At 29.1% G+C, this 17071-nt stretch overlaps 1 protein-coding gene across 2 annotated transcripts in view; it reads right to left on the bottom strand.

The window, feature by feature from the left end:
* Positions 1 to 9270, bottom strand: part of LOC107437344 (uncharacterized) — a 75354-nt gene extending 66084 nt beyond the window's left edge. Inside the window, exons 1-3 of one of the 2 annotated variants that reach the window (XM_087168517.1) lie at positions 8666 to 9270; positions 5545 to 5627; positions 1071 to 1603 (exon numbers count right to left, since the gene is read on the bottom strand). In XM_087168517.1, coding sequence (XP_087024643.1) covers positions 1071 to 1603; positions 5545 to 5627; positions 8666 to 8704 — 655 coding nt within the window. In that variant the 5' untranslated portion in view covers positions 8705 to 9270. The remainder of the gene's footprint in view (positions 1 to 1070; positions 1604 to 5544; positions 5628 to 8665) is intronic. The other variant, XM_087168512.1, reaches the window with a different exon arrangement.
* Positions 9271 to 17071: the final 7801 nt, after the last annotated feature.

Genomic DNA, 17071 nt, shown 5'->3' with positions numbered 1-17071 from the left:
AAACCAGTAGTAGAATTCCAAGCGTAAAAGAGGGGAAATCACTCAGGTATTTTATCATAAAAAATTTATTAAATATATGTGAAAACAAAAAGTGCAATAATATGCTACTTTAAAGTGCAATGTTTAATTAAATGGCATGACATTTCCCTGTAACTATTGGTCAAATTTGCAAAATGTCCCCTCTGTCAATTTTTGAAGTTAATAAAAATGTGTAAGCAATTTAAAAAGCCTTATAAGAATTTTTTTTCACCTTGAAATGTGATAATTAAATTAAAAATGACAAATAATGTTTAGTATGTTCCAAATCACAGAATATAGCGGAAATGACAGTGTATGTTAAAAATTTGGGATATTCTTTGTCCCCTTCAGTTACGGGCGCTTTTAATTACCTGACAACTAAATTATGAGGCTCTTTTATTGCTTTGTGCAATTAAATCAAACATTTCACCTTAAAGTAGTATACTATGGCACAATTTTTTGTTTTCACACATTTAATTAATAAATTTTTTAGGATAAAATACCCAGGTGATTTCCCCTCTGTTACGCTTGGAATTCTACTGTACTGATATTTTGTTTACAAAAAGTTCATTAAAGAAGGAAACTTAAAAATTTTCTATTCGACTCGGGAGCCGTTCTGATATGGGGGCCTGGGGCAACTGCCCCGGTTGCCCCTTGCCTTAGTCAGGATCTTGCTGCATTTGTATAAAGCTTAACTAAGTGAACGAAACACGTCGTCGTTTACTCCGTCATTCTCCATGCATCATTCACGTCACATTGAGCTTGTGACATTACACTGTGTCGTCACATCACATTGTCAATAAGTTACAAACTTTGAATTCATTTAACAAAACCAAAGCAATTAACTAGACTGAGGTGAAATTACAAAAAATTTAAATAGCTAAAAATAACAATTTATATAAATTTACAATATAACCCAGTCTGAATATATTTTATATAAATTCCAAACGTGTTTGCAGCGGTGTGACGCTTACGCGGATTCTATTTCTAAATTTCAAAAGAGTTTGGTACGGACCAACAATATTAAAAATAATGATATGACAATAACTTACTTTCAATGAATCTTTGCACAACATTATAGCGGCTTTGAATTTCTGAGGCAGCACTATCGGCCGTATCGTTAACATCTGAATCGTCGACATTTTCGACGCTGTTCGAATCCTCCTGCGAAGCAGAACAGTCCATCTTGGCAGAGCCATTCACAGAGACACCCATACAGGAATCCACAGAAATACATTGTTTATCATTATCTTCAGCTTTCACCTGACAAACCGCAGTTATTTCCTTCATTAATTCTGAATTACTTTCCAAGATGTTTCCATTTTCAGAGACCTCTTCTGTCTTGATGTCGGAACAGCTGAACATGCCACTAGAATCCAACTCATTGGAACCAGAATCGTGAAAACCGTTTACAACTTCTTGCTCTTGTCCGATACTCTCCATTTTTTCAATGGAAGAGTCAACAGTTTCTTTAGTAAGCTCATGTTGTTCTTCATCACCAACTGAGACTCTAGGGGGTTTATCTGAACTAGTTTCTTTGGGTTCAATTTCAGCTTTGTATGAGAGATCACTGTCTTTGTCAGACCTAAAGAAAATAAGCATGAAAAATATTTATAAAAATTTACATCATTGATTCTATTCAGGGGTGATTGTGAACCCAACTCAAAAATCCTGAAAATTTCTTGAGTAAAATCATTAAAAATTTCTGGAGTAAAATCATTAATGACCCAGTTCAAAAAATTTATGTCTTTATAAATTTAAATCATTGATATCTTCAAAACATGAAATTTTAAATAAATTACATGCAGCATAAATGAATAGTTGTGTATAATTTTACTTTTATCTCACATTTATTATTCTACCAAAAAAATATTTACAAACATAAGAGATGCCAAGTACAAATTCTATTTCTAATATCTTCAAATAAAATATACAAGAATTCATAAATAAATGTGGTTGATGATTTCTTGAAACTTCCGGATTGCGGCTAGTGAAAAATCCAGAAATCCGGATTTTATTTAAAACCAAACAAAAATTTGGAATTTATAACAAATTTTCAACTTATTATATCTAGATTTAAAATGCTCTTTAAAAATGTTTGACTTAATCTCAAATTTGTGGGGATATTCCTACATTTATATTTTTTATAGCAAAAAATACATTCACTTTTTTATTGGTGGTACACAGTGTTACGAAAAATTTAGAAATGGTACCCAAAAGTCAATAGCTTGGGAAACACTGCTTTAAATTATTAAGTCAAATTTTTTTTTAAATCCATTTATCAGAATGGTTTTATAAGAATTTTAAAAATCCTACCATGATATGAAAATTATTACATGAATTTCAATCTAAATAATCTAACCAAAGTTGGAAAAATCTGAGTATTTATTTAAAAAAAAAATAAAATCCCTGTTTTTTTTTTATTTGTTAGTTTTAATTTGTTTTTTTTACTTGTTTGTTTATTTAAAAAATAAATGTATAAAAAGAAGCAAATAAGTCATTAAAAAGTACATTAAAAAAACCTTTTTTAACTATCAATCAATATTTCCAATAAATAGTTAAAGAAAAAAAAGATGCAAAATAAAGGAATTTTAATACGCTTATACAATAATTTACAATTTCACTTAACATGCAAACATTTAACATATATTTATGTAACATAATGTGAAAAAGTAATTTTACCTCTTGCTCTAAATACACATGAAACAATCTACTTCAGCATTATTTACCCGGTGATGACATTTACGGGGCAGTATCACAGTATGTAGCCTTAGTATCACATGATTTTTTTAAAATACACTTTTTTTTCTTCTATTTATTAGTTCAATACAAATTTTTATTTAATAGACCATGGAACATTTTACATAATATCTATCTTAACCCACTGGCGGTTAAGGAAATGGGCAAAATTGGGAAAATGTTTCTCCCCTACACACAGTTCCCCTATCCGTTAACATGGGAAAACCGGTTTTGCTATGCAGAGAAGACTGCAGGTTAAAATGCGACTTTTTACGTGCAGAACCGTCAGTGGGTTAAAATAATAAAAGCACACTTTAGTACTAATGATGTAATAATAAATGAATAAAATTATATTTTGTCAATTTTCTTAACAACTTAACATAATGGAGCTCTAAGTGCGAAAATATGCTTGTTAATACAGGGCTCCCACTCTTTCAACAAAGCAAAACTTAAGCACTTTTAAGGAATTTTTTTGAAAAAATTAAGTACTTTTTTTTAAAAAATTAAGTACTGTTTTGAAAAATTAAGAACTTTAAAAGTAGCATGATTGTTTACCATCAAATATACATATGCCCCCAATGACAGTGCAAATTATTTACCTTCCTAAAAAAATCAATAAATAAAAAATTATAAAATACAATTTTATTATAATGTAAGCACTGATATAATTTTATTATTAACAGGGCACGGCAAAGAAGTACCAGGCAATTTTCGCAAGTCCGTGTCGGTTTTTTTTTTAAAAACATTTTCAGATTGTTAAAAGTTAACGTCATCCAGATTGTAAAACTTAATTTAAGAAACTAATCTGTATTCCATTTTTAATGATTTCATTTAAATGGAATTGTAAAATTAAGTGCAGAATATAAGATTTACAATTTTTTTTTCATGTAGGTATATTAAAAAAAAAGAGTAAATAAAGAAATTTGGCAAAAACATTTAAAAAAAAAAACTATTTCAACAAGTTTTTATACTTTGCTACTAGACCAGCAAATGTGTTATATTTACTTTTATGATGAACCTTAATAAAATTATTTCCAGCCAAACTTGTTATTAGGAATTAATTTTACATAATGTAGCTAAACATTCTGCGAAAAGCATGAATTTTAAAGCAACCAAAAATTGAACAAAAATTTAAAATAGTATATTAGGTTGCAATGTTAACTGAATAAAATGATTATTAAAATCTAAGGATCTTTTATAGTTGAGTAGATTTAAATTTTTAAGTAACAATTTGCTTATCCTTAAGAAATAAAAATAATAGCGTAACAATCTAAAACTTTTAAAAAAAATTTACATTGCAACAAAACAAATTATAAATAGCTTACTTTCTTGTTTGAAGCAAATCATGCTTTCTTATTTATTACTCAGGAAAAAAAATTCTAATTATTTTTGAAAAAAAAAAAAAAACTTCAGGTTTTCATCAAAAACTGAGGTTTTTGATGAAACACCTAGGTGGACTGGGATTTTTCAAACCCCGTTTCTTGCAAATCTGTTTAATTTTTAGTACAATCATGAATTTTAAAAAATGTTATGCTTTCTATAAGTTTACAGTTACTTATTACACACTGAAATATTATACAAATTTATTTAATTCTTTAAGAATTTAGGAAATAGTTTTCGTTATGCCTACCTGCCAACTTTCATGAATTTGGCGTAAAATTTTATTTCTATCTTTAAAGTGGTAGTAAAATGTATGCTTTCTATATATTCCTTCCATTTATAAACTTAATTCATAATATTTTTGACCCCCACTATTTTTAAAAAAATTAAGCATGTAATACTGTCAGGGTAGTCATCATAAGCTTTTTCAAATTACAGTGTATGTTTCTGTCTAAAATTGTAATTTAAATTCCATTTTACTGCCACTGAGGAAAATCATCCTCGAAAGGATTGAAGGTTGGCAGATATGGTTATGGATTCTAGTTCAAAAAAAATTTCTGACACTTCTTTTCTTAGCGTTTTACTTAATTCCTATAAGCAGATGTATTACTAGTATAACTGAATTTTTTGAATTCTGTCAATTTTGAAGGTTAGTGTGGGTCTTCTACTTCGGTACCTTAAGAAATTTCCCTGAAAAATTATTCCTATCAACCTTAGTTATGCTGAAAGATTAAAGACTCTTAAAAACCTTGAACCAAAATTAAGTACTTTTAAAAACCATGAACCAAAATTAAGTACTTTAAAGGGCCTTATTTCCCAAAATAAAAATTAAGCAGTTTTTAAGGACCGTGAAAACCCTGTAATATAATGCAGCATCATATAAAATAATAAACATTAAAAACATTTTAAATAAATTGACTTTTTTGATCAAATGTTTGTTTTTTTAAAAAAAAAGTTTATTAAAAAAATGCATTGTGAAAATACTACAATAATAAATTAGAACATATTGGGTAGGTTTAATACAAATTTGTAAACACAGCTAACAGAAAAAAAATTTAAACAATTTAGAAGTGCAATTGATTACCACACATCCAATTTGATCACAGCAAGTATAAGGTATCTTTTAATGAAAAAAAAAGTAAAGACACTTTCAATCATAACTCATGCAATAATTACATTTAAACTTCAAATTAAAAGAGTTTTTCTAAGAAAATAGCTTTTTTTTCATTTAATTATAATCAAACTATAAATACTTCATTAATTAGGGGAAAATTTAATTATTAAAAAAAATTCTTTAAAAAAACTTAGTTTCTTTTTTTTTTTAATTGGTTTAAAACAGCTAGCCAACCATATATCTAATAGATCAATGAATAATGATAGTAATATAACTATAGTCTAATAACTTACAGTGTCACAACTAGTTCATTCAAAAGCTTCCCATCACTAAGTTGAGAAAAAGATGTCACATCATGACCTCCAGCACTTTGCACCTATAAGAAAACAACGAGTTTCTTTTTATAAAAAAAAATATATAGATTAAACTAGAGGCCAAAGGCATGAAAACCAATAGTAATTTGATCATTCTCAACAAATACTTTTTTCAGGTAGTGACAATAAGAAAAACATTTTTGTCAGGAATTTCTAATTTCTAGTCAAGAAAAACATAGTCTACTTAATATTTTAAAAAACATTAAATTTAAGTTCTAATTTACGTGAGAAAAGGATAGCATGGAGTAATAATAAATATAATTATAAACATGTTCAAAATAAAAATTTAAATATATATAGATTTAATCTTAAGTACATTATTAACTGTTCTCAAATGCAACAAAGAGGAAAAAAATAATTAACTACTCTTTAAAAACATGATTGAGGTTGACTACCATTGAGGTTAATATTCCCTTATCTTGAAAAAAATTAGTTATTCCTCTAGAAATTACTCTTTTTACTTTTTTGATGAGTTGCTATCTTCACATTCAAAAATGTGAACTACAAAAGGAAGGTTGAGAAAAAAAACACATTTACGAGGAAATCATATGAATTTTACCCATCAAAACAGGTATCAAATGCACGCTTCAAGGTTCGTATCCATAAATAGTATGTTACCGAAAATATTTAATAAAACGATTAAAAAAATAATTTTAAAATCTATGCGAAAATTAGAAGCGAATAGCTGCTAAAAATTATCGCAAATATTCCGATGCATAATTCAAATTTCCCATCGAATAAATCGAGAACATACAAAATACATTTCGATTACATCAGTATTTTATAAAAATTATGTGACACAAAAAAAGATCGAAATACGAAATCTATCCAGCAGAAATAGAGTTTAAAATAAATTAAAAATACTTAAATGTGCTAATTCTTATGTTTTGAATTTTTCCAGTCATAATAATTCTGCACGGAAATATCAGGCAGTCCTTTCACTACAGAGTGAGAACGAGATAATCTCGCATGCTTTTTTTTTTCACAATAAAAAATTATAAAAGCGAGAAGTTCGCACACTCTATTAATCAATTTCAAAATGCGCTAATTTTAGAAAAAATTTCGTCTTTTGTCATTTTGAATACAATTTTTTTCACTTTTCTTCCTTGATCTTTCATTATTTTGAACATCAGTTCTTGCTATCTAGCTTCCCTATTTACCAGTATTTTTCAGAACCGGTGCGAACAGCAGAACACCACCTCCCCCCCCGAACCACGGAGCCCCTTTCAGAACACATTTCTCTGCAACCACGTGTTCACCACAGGTAAGGTTTCTTCATGTCAGACGTTTACATTTTTTTTGCATTAATGTAAGATGGACAAATACCTTGTTAAGGCGACATCTACTACTCCGTAACGGACAAATGTCGGTAGAAACGATCAAAACGAGACAAATACGGATTTTTTTCAGCCAAATAAATATAATAGCTGATGAAAAAGTAGAACATTTTCCATATGATGATGCAGCAAAAATATTCAATTAGAAGATGTTAAAAATATATTATAATCAAAGAAATAATTTTTTTTCCAAGTCTATTCGTGTTTTCTTAAATTTTACAAATCTCACTTAACTTTTAGAAATCTCACTCTATTTTTGAGAAAGGGTGAGAAAATCTTTCATTTTTTTTTCTGTAATGAAAACACTGATCAGGGCTTTAAAGACTGCATGAAAATCAGTAGCAAAGCTGCAAAATGCAGGATCTAAAATTTCAGTTTCATGATACATTACTAAAAATATTAATTCTTAATAAAAACATTATTTGAGTAAAAATTGTAACCAAATAAAAAAAAGGGGAGTAAAATACCACATGTAACAAAATGCACTGAATCAGGTTTAAAAAATTGAGAAAACAAACACTTAAAGGATCAGAATTATTTTTCTATAATCAATTTTATACTTTAACCCAATGCAATCATTTTATACATACACAACAATCAATTTTATACTTTCTTTTAATAATAACAGGTAAAGCATTCATTACAGAATATTTCTTTGAGTTTCTCGTTCTCGAAATATATCCGAATTTGCGGTTTGTTTTTACAAATCCATATCAAAAGTTCGTTATTTGACATAAAGGAGATACTTCTTGATGTGATTTTAAACTATTTCTCCAATTTTATAACTAGGGGAATAATTTTACCATAAATTCTTTTAGTTGTGCCATATTCTTACATTTAAATCAAAATGTATAAAATATTATACTTGCTAATTATAGTTGAAAATAAAAATTTTTGAAAAAGTATGTGACTTTAAAGTACAACGAATTTTTTCACCCCGATTTCATTGATAATTTTGACAAGACTCATAATTAATTTTACAAAAAGATTGATATAATAATGAAATCAAGAATAATATATTTTATACATAAAGGTTCACAAAATGTCTTTAGAAAGGTTAATAAAAAGTAAGAAATTGATAAAGTATTATAATATTATTCCGTAATGTTAATATGATTAATAAGCAATTTAATAAAAGCTCCTTGTTCTAGTATTATTTCAGTTCTTGTTCAATTAAGATAGTAACAGAAAATGAATTTAAAAATAATACTTAGAAGTGTTAGAAGAATAAATTTTGAAATATAAAAACAAAGCTACATATGTGATAGCTCAATAAATAAAAAATCCAAACAATATCCTTAATCAAGAAGTTTCAACTATTGCACCATAAAGAAAAACAAATAATTCACAAGAAAATTTGTTTTAAACTATTATAACAAGCACAATTATTACAAACGAGGCCTATAATCTCATAAAATAGAAAATTGGAAAAATATTCGGCATAAGGACTTAGAGACAACTGCTCTGTCAAAATATTCACGAATCGGGCATCTAAGCGATTGGCCATATTGAAATTAAAACATAGTTCATCATAACTGTCAGTCGCACAAATGATACAAATAGTAAACAAAGTGCTATTCCTTAAGTTGCATAATGAATAACTTTACAAAGATTTATAACCTTTCTAATAAAGGAATAAAACAGAACAAGACATTTTGAAAAAACTGCATTATGAAATATTATTAAAACAGATATTTACTCACCCAAGATAGCAGGCTTTGCTTCTTTTTTTCATGAATCATTTTTTATATCTAGTTAATGATGAATATATAAACACACGAATACTGCATAAAAGAAAATGAATCCAAATAACAACGGAGACATTTGCATCTTCTCTTTACTTTCCTTCTCTTGCAACCGTCGTTCACATCGTGCAGTGACAGTTAACTTAGTAAACAAAACAATATTCCGCCACTTCGCCTCACTAATAGCACAATAAAAATAAAAAAGGATTTGGACCAATCAGAATTTCTTTATCGTAAACTGAAACTTCATTGGCTCCTCTTATTTTCTAAAATGGATATAATCTCGTTATTGAAAAAGCCTACAGATGGCGCTTAGCAATATCTTATGTTAAAACTCCTATGATTTGTTTTTCAAATTTGATTGAAAATTTTTGGAACCAAGAACTTCTAAAATTTTGAAATTGCTCCCCGAACTTTACTTCGTAATTTTGAAATCACTCGAATACGCAGTCTGCAAAGAAGACTGGTTCCATGCCTAGATTGGAAGGTAGATACTTTATTTAAGTCGCACTAGAGCTGCGCTATGAGCTATTTGGGGATATTTCCAATGTTGCGCCAACTACAATCGCCAAGGTGCCAAATAGATATCAATTTAAAAAAAAAAAAAACAAGTAGATGTTTTCCCGGGGGTAGTTACGAGTTATACATTTCGAGTTGGTTTCTTTTTGTAATGTTTTTTTTTTTTTTTTTATATATATATATTTCTTCGTTTCTTGCGGGCCCCGCTGCCCGAAAGTAGCTAAGCCTTGGCGATTATTATGCGGATACGAAAATCTCCCCAGCTATTTATTTATTTTTATAACCGTCATTGAACAGTCGACCGAATTTTCAGTTTACGACCACCAAGGTTCACCTCTGTCTCCTTGTAATTTCGAATCCAATCCAGAAGCAAGGGAATTCCTGGATCAAGTTTTGAGAGAAATGCGGAGGACTTTTTGATAGATCTAACACGCATTTGCATTACATGGAGAGGAAAACCAAAAAAATCTCCCATTGTTAGCCTGACGTCAAGAGGACTCTAACCTATGATCCGTCTACTACTGAGGATATTTTACGTCAGCACTGTGGTTGGTTGCGAGCCGGATACGGAATTCGAATTAACCTGTCATTGCCGGGATTCGAACCCGTTTATATATATATATATATATATATATATATATATATATATATATATATATATATATATATATATATATATATATATATATATATATATATATATATATATATATATTATATATATATATATATATTTATATATTAGCAATTTTTTTATGATTAAAGTGCTCGACTACGCTCATAGATCATCGGGTTATCAAAGCAGGGGAGCCCTCCCCACTGAAGAGGATCAAAATTGCAATGGTATGTCTTCAGATCATCCTCAGGGATTTTTCCCAGGGTTTCTTGGGGTTATTCATCCACTTTTCCTTCGAGGTTAATATCTTCCTTACCTGTACTATGCATGATTCTTTATCGCCTTACGAGATCATCGCCAACAAAACCAATTATTTTTATTTTTTTAAATGCCGGATGCTATTTAAGCAAAGAATAAAATAATCGTCCTAAAGAGGTTATTATGTAAATGATGTGCATGTCACTGTGAATGACCAAAATCGGTGGTTGTTGATTTTCACCGGTGAATATTGACAATCAAATTAGTCGCTTTGGTGAATGTCCGAAATATTTATCACATCCGATTTGGTATTAATTTATTCGTGGATATAATTACATTTATTCGATATTTTAATACTTACTAACGATAGATTAGAACAAACATCAATGTTTGGAGTATCGGGCAAATATATGCCAGGCAATGACACTTGACTTTAAAAAAACATCAGTGTAGAGTATACCGGGCAAATGCATACCGGGCAGTGGCACTTGACCTTAAAAAAACACCAGTGTAGGGTATACCGGGCAGTGGCACTTGACCTTAAGAAAACATCAGTGTAGGGTATACCGGACAGTGGCGCTTGACCTTAAAAAATATCAGTGTAGGGTATACCGGGAAAATGTATACCGAACAGTGGCACTGAATCTTAAAGAAACATCAGTGTAGGGTATACCGGACAATGGCACTTAACCAGACCTAGTATGACTACACCTTTGGTAAATGTCCGAAATATATACCAAGTCTAGTGCCACTTTTTATCACAGCTTAAATATTTAAAAAAAATTAAATAAAGTGTTTGAATCAATTTTAAACTGATAACGAAATTATTGCTTTAAACTTAAAAAAAATTATAATAAAAACTGCGCCAGATAAAAGTAATTGAAGTAGTTGCTTTATACAGCGCATGTACGGAAAGCACGCCTGGTGTTGCCATTGGTCGCAAAGACTCCACGATAAATTTCAGGTTAAGTTGCTTGTTTCGTTCCACGGCTAAAATCAGAAGACTTATAAAAAAAAAAAATTTGAAAAAGGAAAGGGAAGCTTTTTTTTTTGAACATGCAGCCTATCATGCAAAAATGCTAAATGTTTAAAAATCTCAATTTTGAATTTTTCGTCGCTTACACTAAATTTTTGATTTTACGGCAATACAGCTCTCCCTTGTTGAGGAATAGCAAAGAGGGCATAAAAATGACAAGTACAGAGTGTTTTATAAAAATTTGTTGCGCGATGCGAACACGCATATATTTATCCCCATTTGTCGAGAATTGCTACCGAGTTTCTCCAGAATCACTCTCCTAACTTTAAAAACTTCCATTGGCCACTTAAATCTCCAAGCTTGAGCATTATTGGACATATCTTAGACGCCTTTGTAAGACGCTGTTTATGAAAATGATCTCTTCTAACACGCACTTCGATTTATTTGTGGACTGCCCTGAAAGAGTCAGAGTCATTGTTGTTTGGATTGCCTATCAGCATACCTTCAAATATTAGACGAGACTGCGAATACTTTGTACGGCACGTTGTGGTATGGCACTGAGTGCTCGCGGGGGTCCAACACGATATTAGACAAATATGTAATTTTTTTTCCTGGCTCTTCGTTCTTTAGTGTACAATGAAGTAAGAAGTTGTTCTCCGGCATTTGAGATGGGAACGTGAAAAATCTTCGTCGAGATTCGATTACCCTGTGGCCAGAGGCGTATTCAGAGCCTGATTATCACCTAGGCCCAATGGGCATGGGCCTAGAGGGCCCACAATTTCTGACGGTCCTCAAAAATTAGTAAAAAATCTAATGAAAGGTAGGATAGCTTTGTGTTGGTTTAAGTACTAAATAAAAAATAATTACTGCTTACAATAAAAAAAAATAATTCAGCTAATCAGTGACTTCTAGCGAAAATCACTGATTTCAGTTTTTCGTGGTCATCAAACTATTTTTATTTTGACACAACATTGTTTTGTTGTTTTATATTTTACTTTAATTTATAGATACGTAAACTTTATCTTAGAAGAATAATCTTCAATTGTCTGCTTTCAAAATTTCTTAAAATGTTCATCTTGAATCATGAAGTTCGATAGATTCTTTTCGATTCTTTGGACTGATTACTCGAAATATTTCGTAAATTTAATTTCAAAATATTTTATAATGGGCCAGGACAATTTGGTGGGCCTTGGGCCTGAATTTGTCTTGCTTAGTCCCTGGGCGTATCTATGAAAGATGCGCCTATGGCAAATCTCGCCCTTGCGCCCTTCCTGAAATATTTATATTATCTTTCTTTTGTTATACAATACGAAATAAAAACATATTTTGAACTATTTAACGGTTTTGGCAATATTTCAAAAAAAAACTGCGTTGTATTTAAATGAAGTTAGATTAATAAATAAATGAAAATTAACTATAACAATAAAATTGTCTCTTTTTAATTGTAATGCATTCAAGTGTATTCATAATCATCATTGATTAGAAACAAAAAGTCTGTTTTATCATATTTATAGAAGATTCTATTGCTTTTTATCAGTTGTCAATAAAAATTTTGACAATAAGCACAATTATATTTTAAATTTTTTCAAGTATAATTTGGTAGCAAAAATACGCACTCACAACAAATGTAGCTCTGGTTTAAAGAAGAACTTTAAAATAACCGAATGATTACCCAATAACTTTTAAAATCAAAACTGAAGGAAATTGATTTTTTAAAATTAATCATGCTTTGCTAGCATCAAAACAGTAAAATCATCGCGATATAATAAATTCATTAAAGATCACAGTGCAAATATTTACGATTCGTTATGGCAATTACAAAAAAATAGCTACAATCAAATTATGTATTTTAGTTAGTTTATTTACTGTTCAATAAAAAAACCTAAGCTCTTAATATAATTAAGTTTTACAAACATCATATAATAACAGATAATAAGAAAAAATATACACATAATTACACACAAAACTCTGGACTAAATAGAGACAAAAATACATTCTTTAATGAGAAATAAATTAGAGGGAGTTGACGTTTTATTTTAAGAATATCTAGGAATAATTAATTTACTAACAGTGAAAAAAAAAGCAAATAGTAAAAAAATAGATCAGAATACATTCTGGTCTATTTAGTAAAATCAAATTATGAAAAAACCTCTTAGCATCATAATAGAATAAATTAGAGATAAAGCAAAAAAATTAAAAATTAGGCAGATTTGAATTATGCATTTTTAGACGTTCAGTGCGCAAAAAAATAATAAATAAACGGACCACCCTGATAACTTTTGATCTAATGATCAGATCTTCACGTTTTAGGACTCATTCTTAATGGTTCACAGGGGAGACTTCAAATATGCTCATTAATAACTGCAGGGGCGATATTTTAAGTTACCAAATCGGACACTGAAACGTACCTTCTCTGAATAAACATTTTTTTTCGACAGATTCGAATTTCTTGACTCCAAAATATAGGGAGTAGCCGCAATCTGAGAAATAACTGGAGAGCTTTTTCAAGCGGATTGAAAAAATTTTGCGCACAATTATAAAGGTCGCATATACTTGTGTAAATTGTCTAAAAATAATTTTGCAGTAAATACTTTTTATTTTATTTAATAATAGTTGGAAAAAAATTTGAATTGTAAGGCATGAATTTTTATATCGTTTTAAAAGAAGGTAATTTAACATAAAATGCAAAATTAGTAATTGATAGAGTAATTCCTGAGAAATCAAATTTTAAATGTACGACTTTTTAAAAATTCGACTTTTCAGGAATCCAAACTCCGTGTTCGAACTATATGAATTTAGACCAACCTGCATAACAAGTTTTTTTTTTTAAAAAAATACTTTTTAAAACAAATTAAATTTAATTAGTTATAAATTTTGTTTTTAAGGAAAAGGATAAATATAAATCATTGGAATATTTTAGGGAAAAGAGGGCTTTTTGTATCTTTATGAAAATACATTATAAGAATGCGTATGCTTCATAATTAAACAAGCTCTAATTTTTCTATACATGAGATTTATATTGTTTTTTCTTTAATATTCTTAAAATAAAGATATTATTCAATGAAAAAAATTACTGTTATTCTCATTTTAATGATACTCCTTTTTTGAGAAACAATGGTTGATTATATGCATTGGTTGGTTATAAACTACGTATTACAGCCTTAATATTATTTTGTTACCTTTTTACTTTGATTATAAGAAACAAACATAATACATAAATAAAGGACACTTTATGAACCCTTTAAAAAACAGTATAACAATTTTTTTTAAGTAATAGGATATGTAGGGCTTGAAGCGTAATGTAAGTTATATATATTGTAAAAGACTTTATAAAACTTAAAAAATAGTAATTATTTAATCCATTTTTTTTTCAAAGGAAGAAAATGGCAATCTGAAATAAAAGAAAAGATATAGGAGAAAGATTACTAAATTTTGTGCCCGAGATGCTATGGAAGCGTGTTCCATTCCGTGAAGAATGTTTTATAAATATTAAATATAATTCAAAAATACAAAGCAAACATGTCTTTATTAACTAAAAAAAAATCGTTTTTTTTTTCCTCCAAATTGTAAGTATACGGATTATTGAAACTTATACCTAAAGCGTTAAAATGTAATAAAAATTGTGAGTGAATAATACTTCTGTGGCTTAGAGCAGCGGTTCTTAACCTATGGGCCGCGACCCAAAATTGGGTCGCGAAGCATATTTCTTGGGTCGCGCTGTGTCGAACCAAAAAAGTTAGTAATACACCAAATAATAAGTAATACCAACACCTCCTAGAAGAAGTCATTGTGGCTTACTCAGCCTAATTTTGACTTCTTTTTGGGTCGCGACATGAACATATTTCTCAAATTTGGGTCGCGGCTTAAAAAGGTTAAGAACCACTGGCTTAGAGTACAGAAAAAGCAATGTCAACAACAGATGATATGTTCCTTAATCCAAAAAAATCGAACTTTTATAAGTAGTTGAACTCAAAATCTATCTATTAATAAATAGAAAGAAAAACATTTCTCAATAGTTGGCGTCATTTGCTGAATGTAAAGAATGTTACGTAATATACACAATAATATTTATTTATCGCAATTATTTTTCAGGAAACTTAAAAAATTATGTTCCTAATAACATTTGAAATTTTAACATTCGTTGTTTTTTTATTACATATTAATTTTAATAATAAGACATAAACGAGTATTTAATTATACAATATTTACTTTTTTTGTTTCCAAAAAATCAATGTGCATATTAATTGTTTTGTCATGAAACAGAAATAATATAATCACAAAATATAATAAATTCTAATTTATGACCTTATAAGGAGGGAGAGAAAATGTCCCTCTCGATTTTGATCAGTGGTTTCCAACTGGCGGCCAGGGAGCAGCATCCGGCCTGCGAAGCCTTTTTTTTTGTGGCCCGTGAATTAAAATATATTAGTTCTCATTTTTTTGCGGACAATTTTTGTAAAAAATCTATATGGGTTTAAAATACTTTTCTCGTTAATAAAAACCTAATTTCTTCGTTTCTGTGAAATTTATCATACCAACGGAGCAAAAAAAAATTTTTCTCAGGTTTGGCATCCAAGAAAATATTTATTCAAATACAAAAATAATCGTGTATGTTGCTCTTTTTTATTACATTTTTTTTCTTTTTTTTGTATTTTGTGAGTATAATTTAGCATGTGTGTATCAGAAATTTTCTCGAAGAAATTCTCCGATTTAACTTTTAGAAACCACTCATTTTGGACGAAAATATTTACACACACATTTGTAAATTTCAAATTTAAAATGTAAATATCTATTCTCTGGTGGTTGCAGCAGACAAACCTCAATTTTGTCATTGAACACTTTGTGTGCTACTATGTAAGTTTCAATACCAACCTTTTTAAAGTTTTATATCTTAACAATTAGATAGCTGTTGCACATTTATTGTTTAATACATGGGTGCACATTAAAGTTATTGTAGCCCGAATTTTTTAATATGCAATTAAATATTTTTAAAAATCTACATCTTATTTTAATTTGTAATTCAATACTTTTGTTTTGTACAACTTGGTAAAAATATGACAGTAATATTTAATATTCCTTCAAACATAAAAGAGTCCTACATAAAATTTTGATAAAGTTGCGGCCTGCCATTTGTTTTGTGTTTTTAATTGTGGCCCCGCCTCATGTAAGTTGGAAACGCCTGATCTAGATGTACGGAAATGAGAACTGGCTCTGCTTAATGAGAAAATTTTTTCTAATGGTAGCAAAATATATGCTTTAATGTTTGATTCTTGGTATACGTAAATTTGATAGAAAATTATTTTTTCTGCCACTACGTATACATAATTTGAAATTTCGTGTGAAAGATAATTTCATTTCAATTATGTCGTGGTAAACATTTTTAATTTTACCAAAATTATCTAAATTTGGTACTTAATTCTTTACCACTTAATAAAATATTTCGGAGAGATCATAGCTGTTGTCATCCTTGCATATAGACACCATTTCTGGAAAATATAACGCTAACTAATAATTTAAGTAGAATGCATTTATTCAAATACTTAGGAAATGATTACCTACAATCAACAAAGAAAATCCTCTCAGTACCCGTTGTTCACTAAAATAGTTGAATCAACTGTAAATGTAAAAGCCCAGAAGCTGTAACGATCCGATCAAGAATCAAAATGGATTATAAAAATTCAAAACAGAATTTAAATATTTGATTTTCTTGAATTAAACTTTGAAATAGCAATAAAATAGAGCAGGATTTTTTATGATCGTGAGCTTGTCTTGTCTTGGTTATGAGCGTGAGCACCTTACACTTACGTCTATTTTTATTTTTCAAAACAGTAGTATTCATTGTTAAATCGTTTCATTGGTTCATTGGCACCTCCTATTTTTAGTATTTCATACTTCAGTAGAGTCGATTCTCACCATGGGTTGCAAAAATCTCCTTTTGTGGAAGAATTCATGCTAACTTACAACAAGGGTTCTATTTGAAATCTAACGTTTTTTA

Source organism: Parasteatoda tepidariorum, chromosome 1 (assembly GCF_982258835.1).
Source record: "Parasteatoda tepidariorum strain Cologne lab strain chromosome 1, Ptep-v5.0, whole genome shotgun sequence".
Lineage (NCBI taxonomy): Eukaryota > Metazoa > Arthropoda > Arachnida > Araneae > Theridiidae > Parasteatoda > Parasteatoda tepidariorum.
This window is presented reverse-complemented; position numbering and strand designations above follow the sequence as displayed.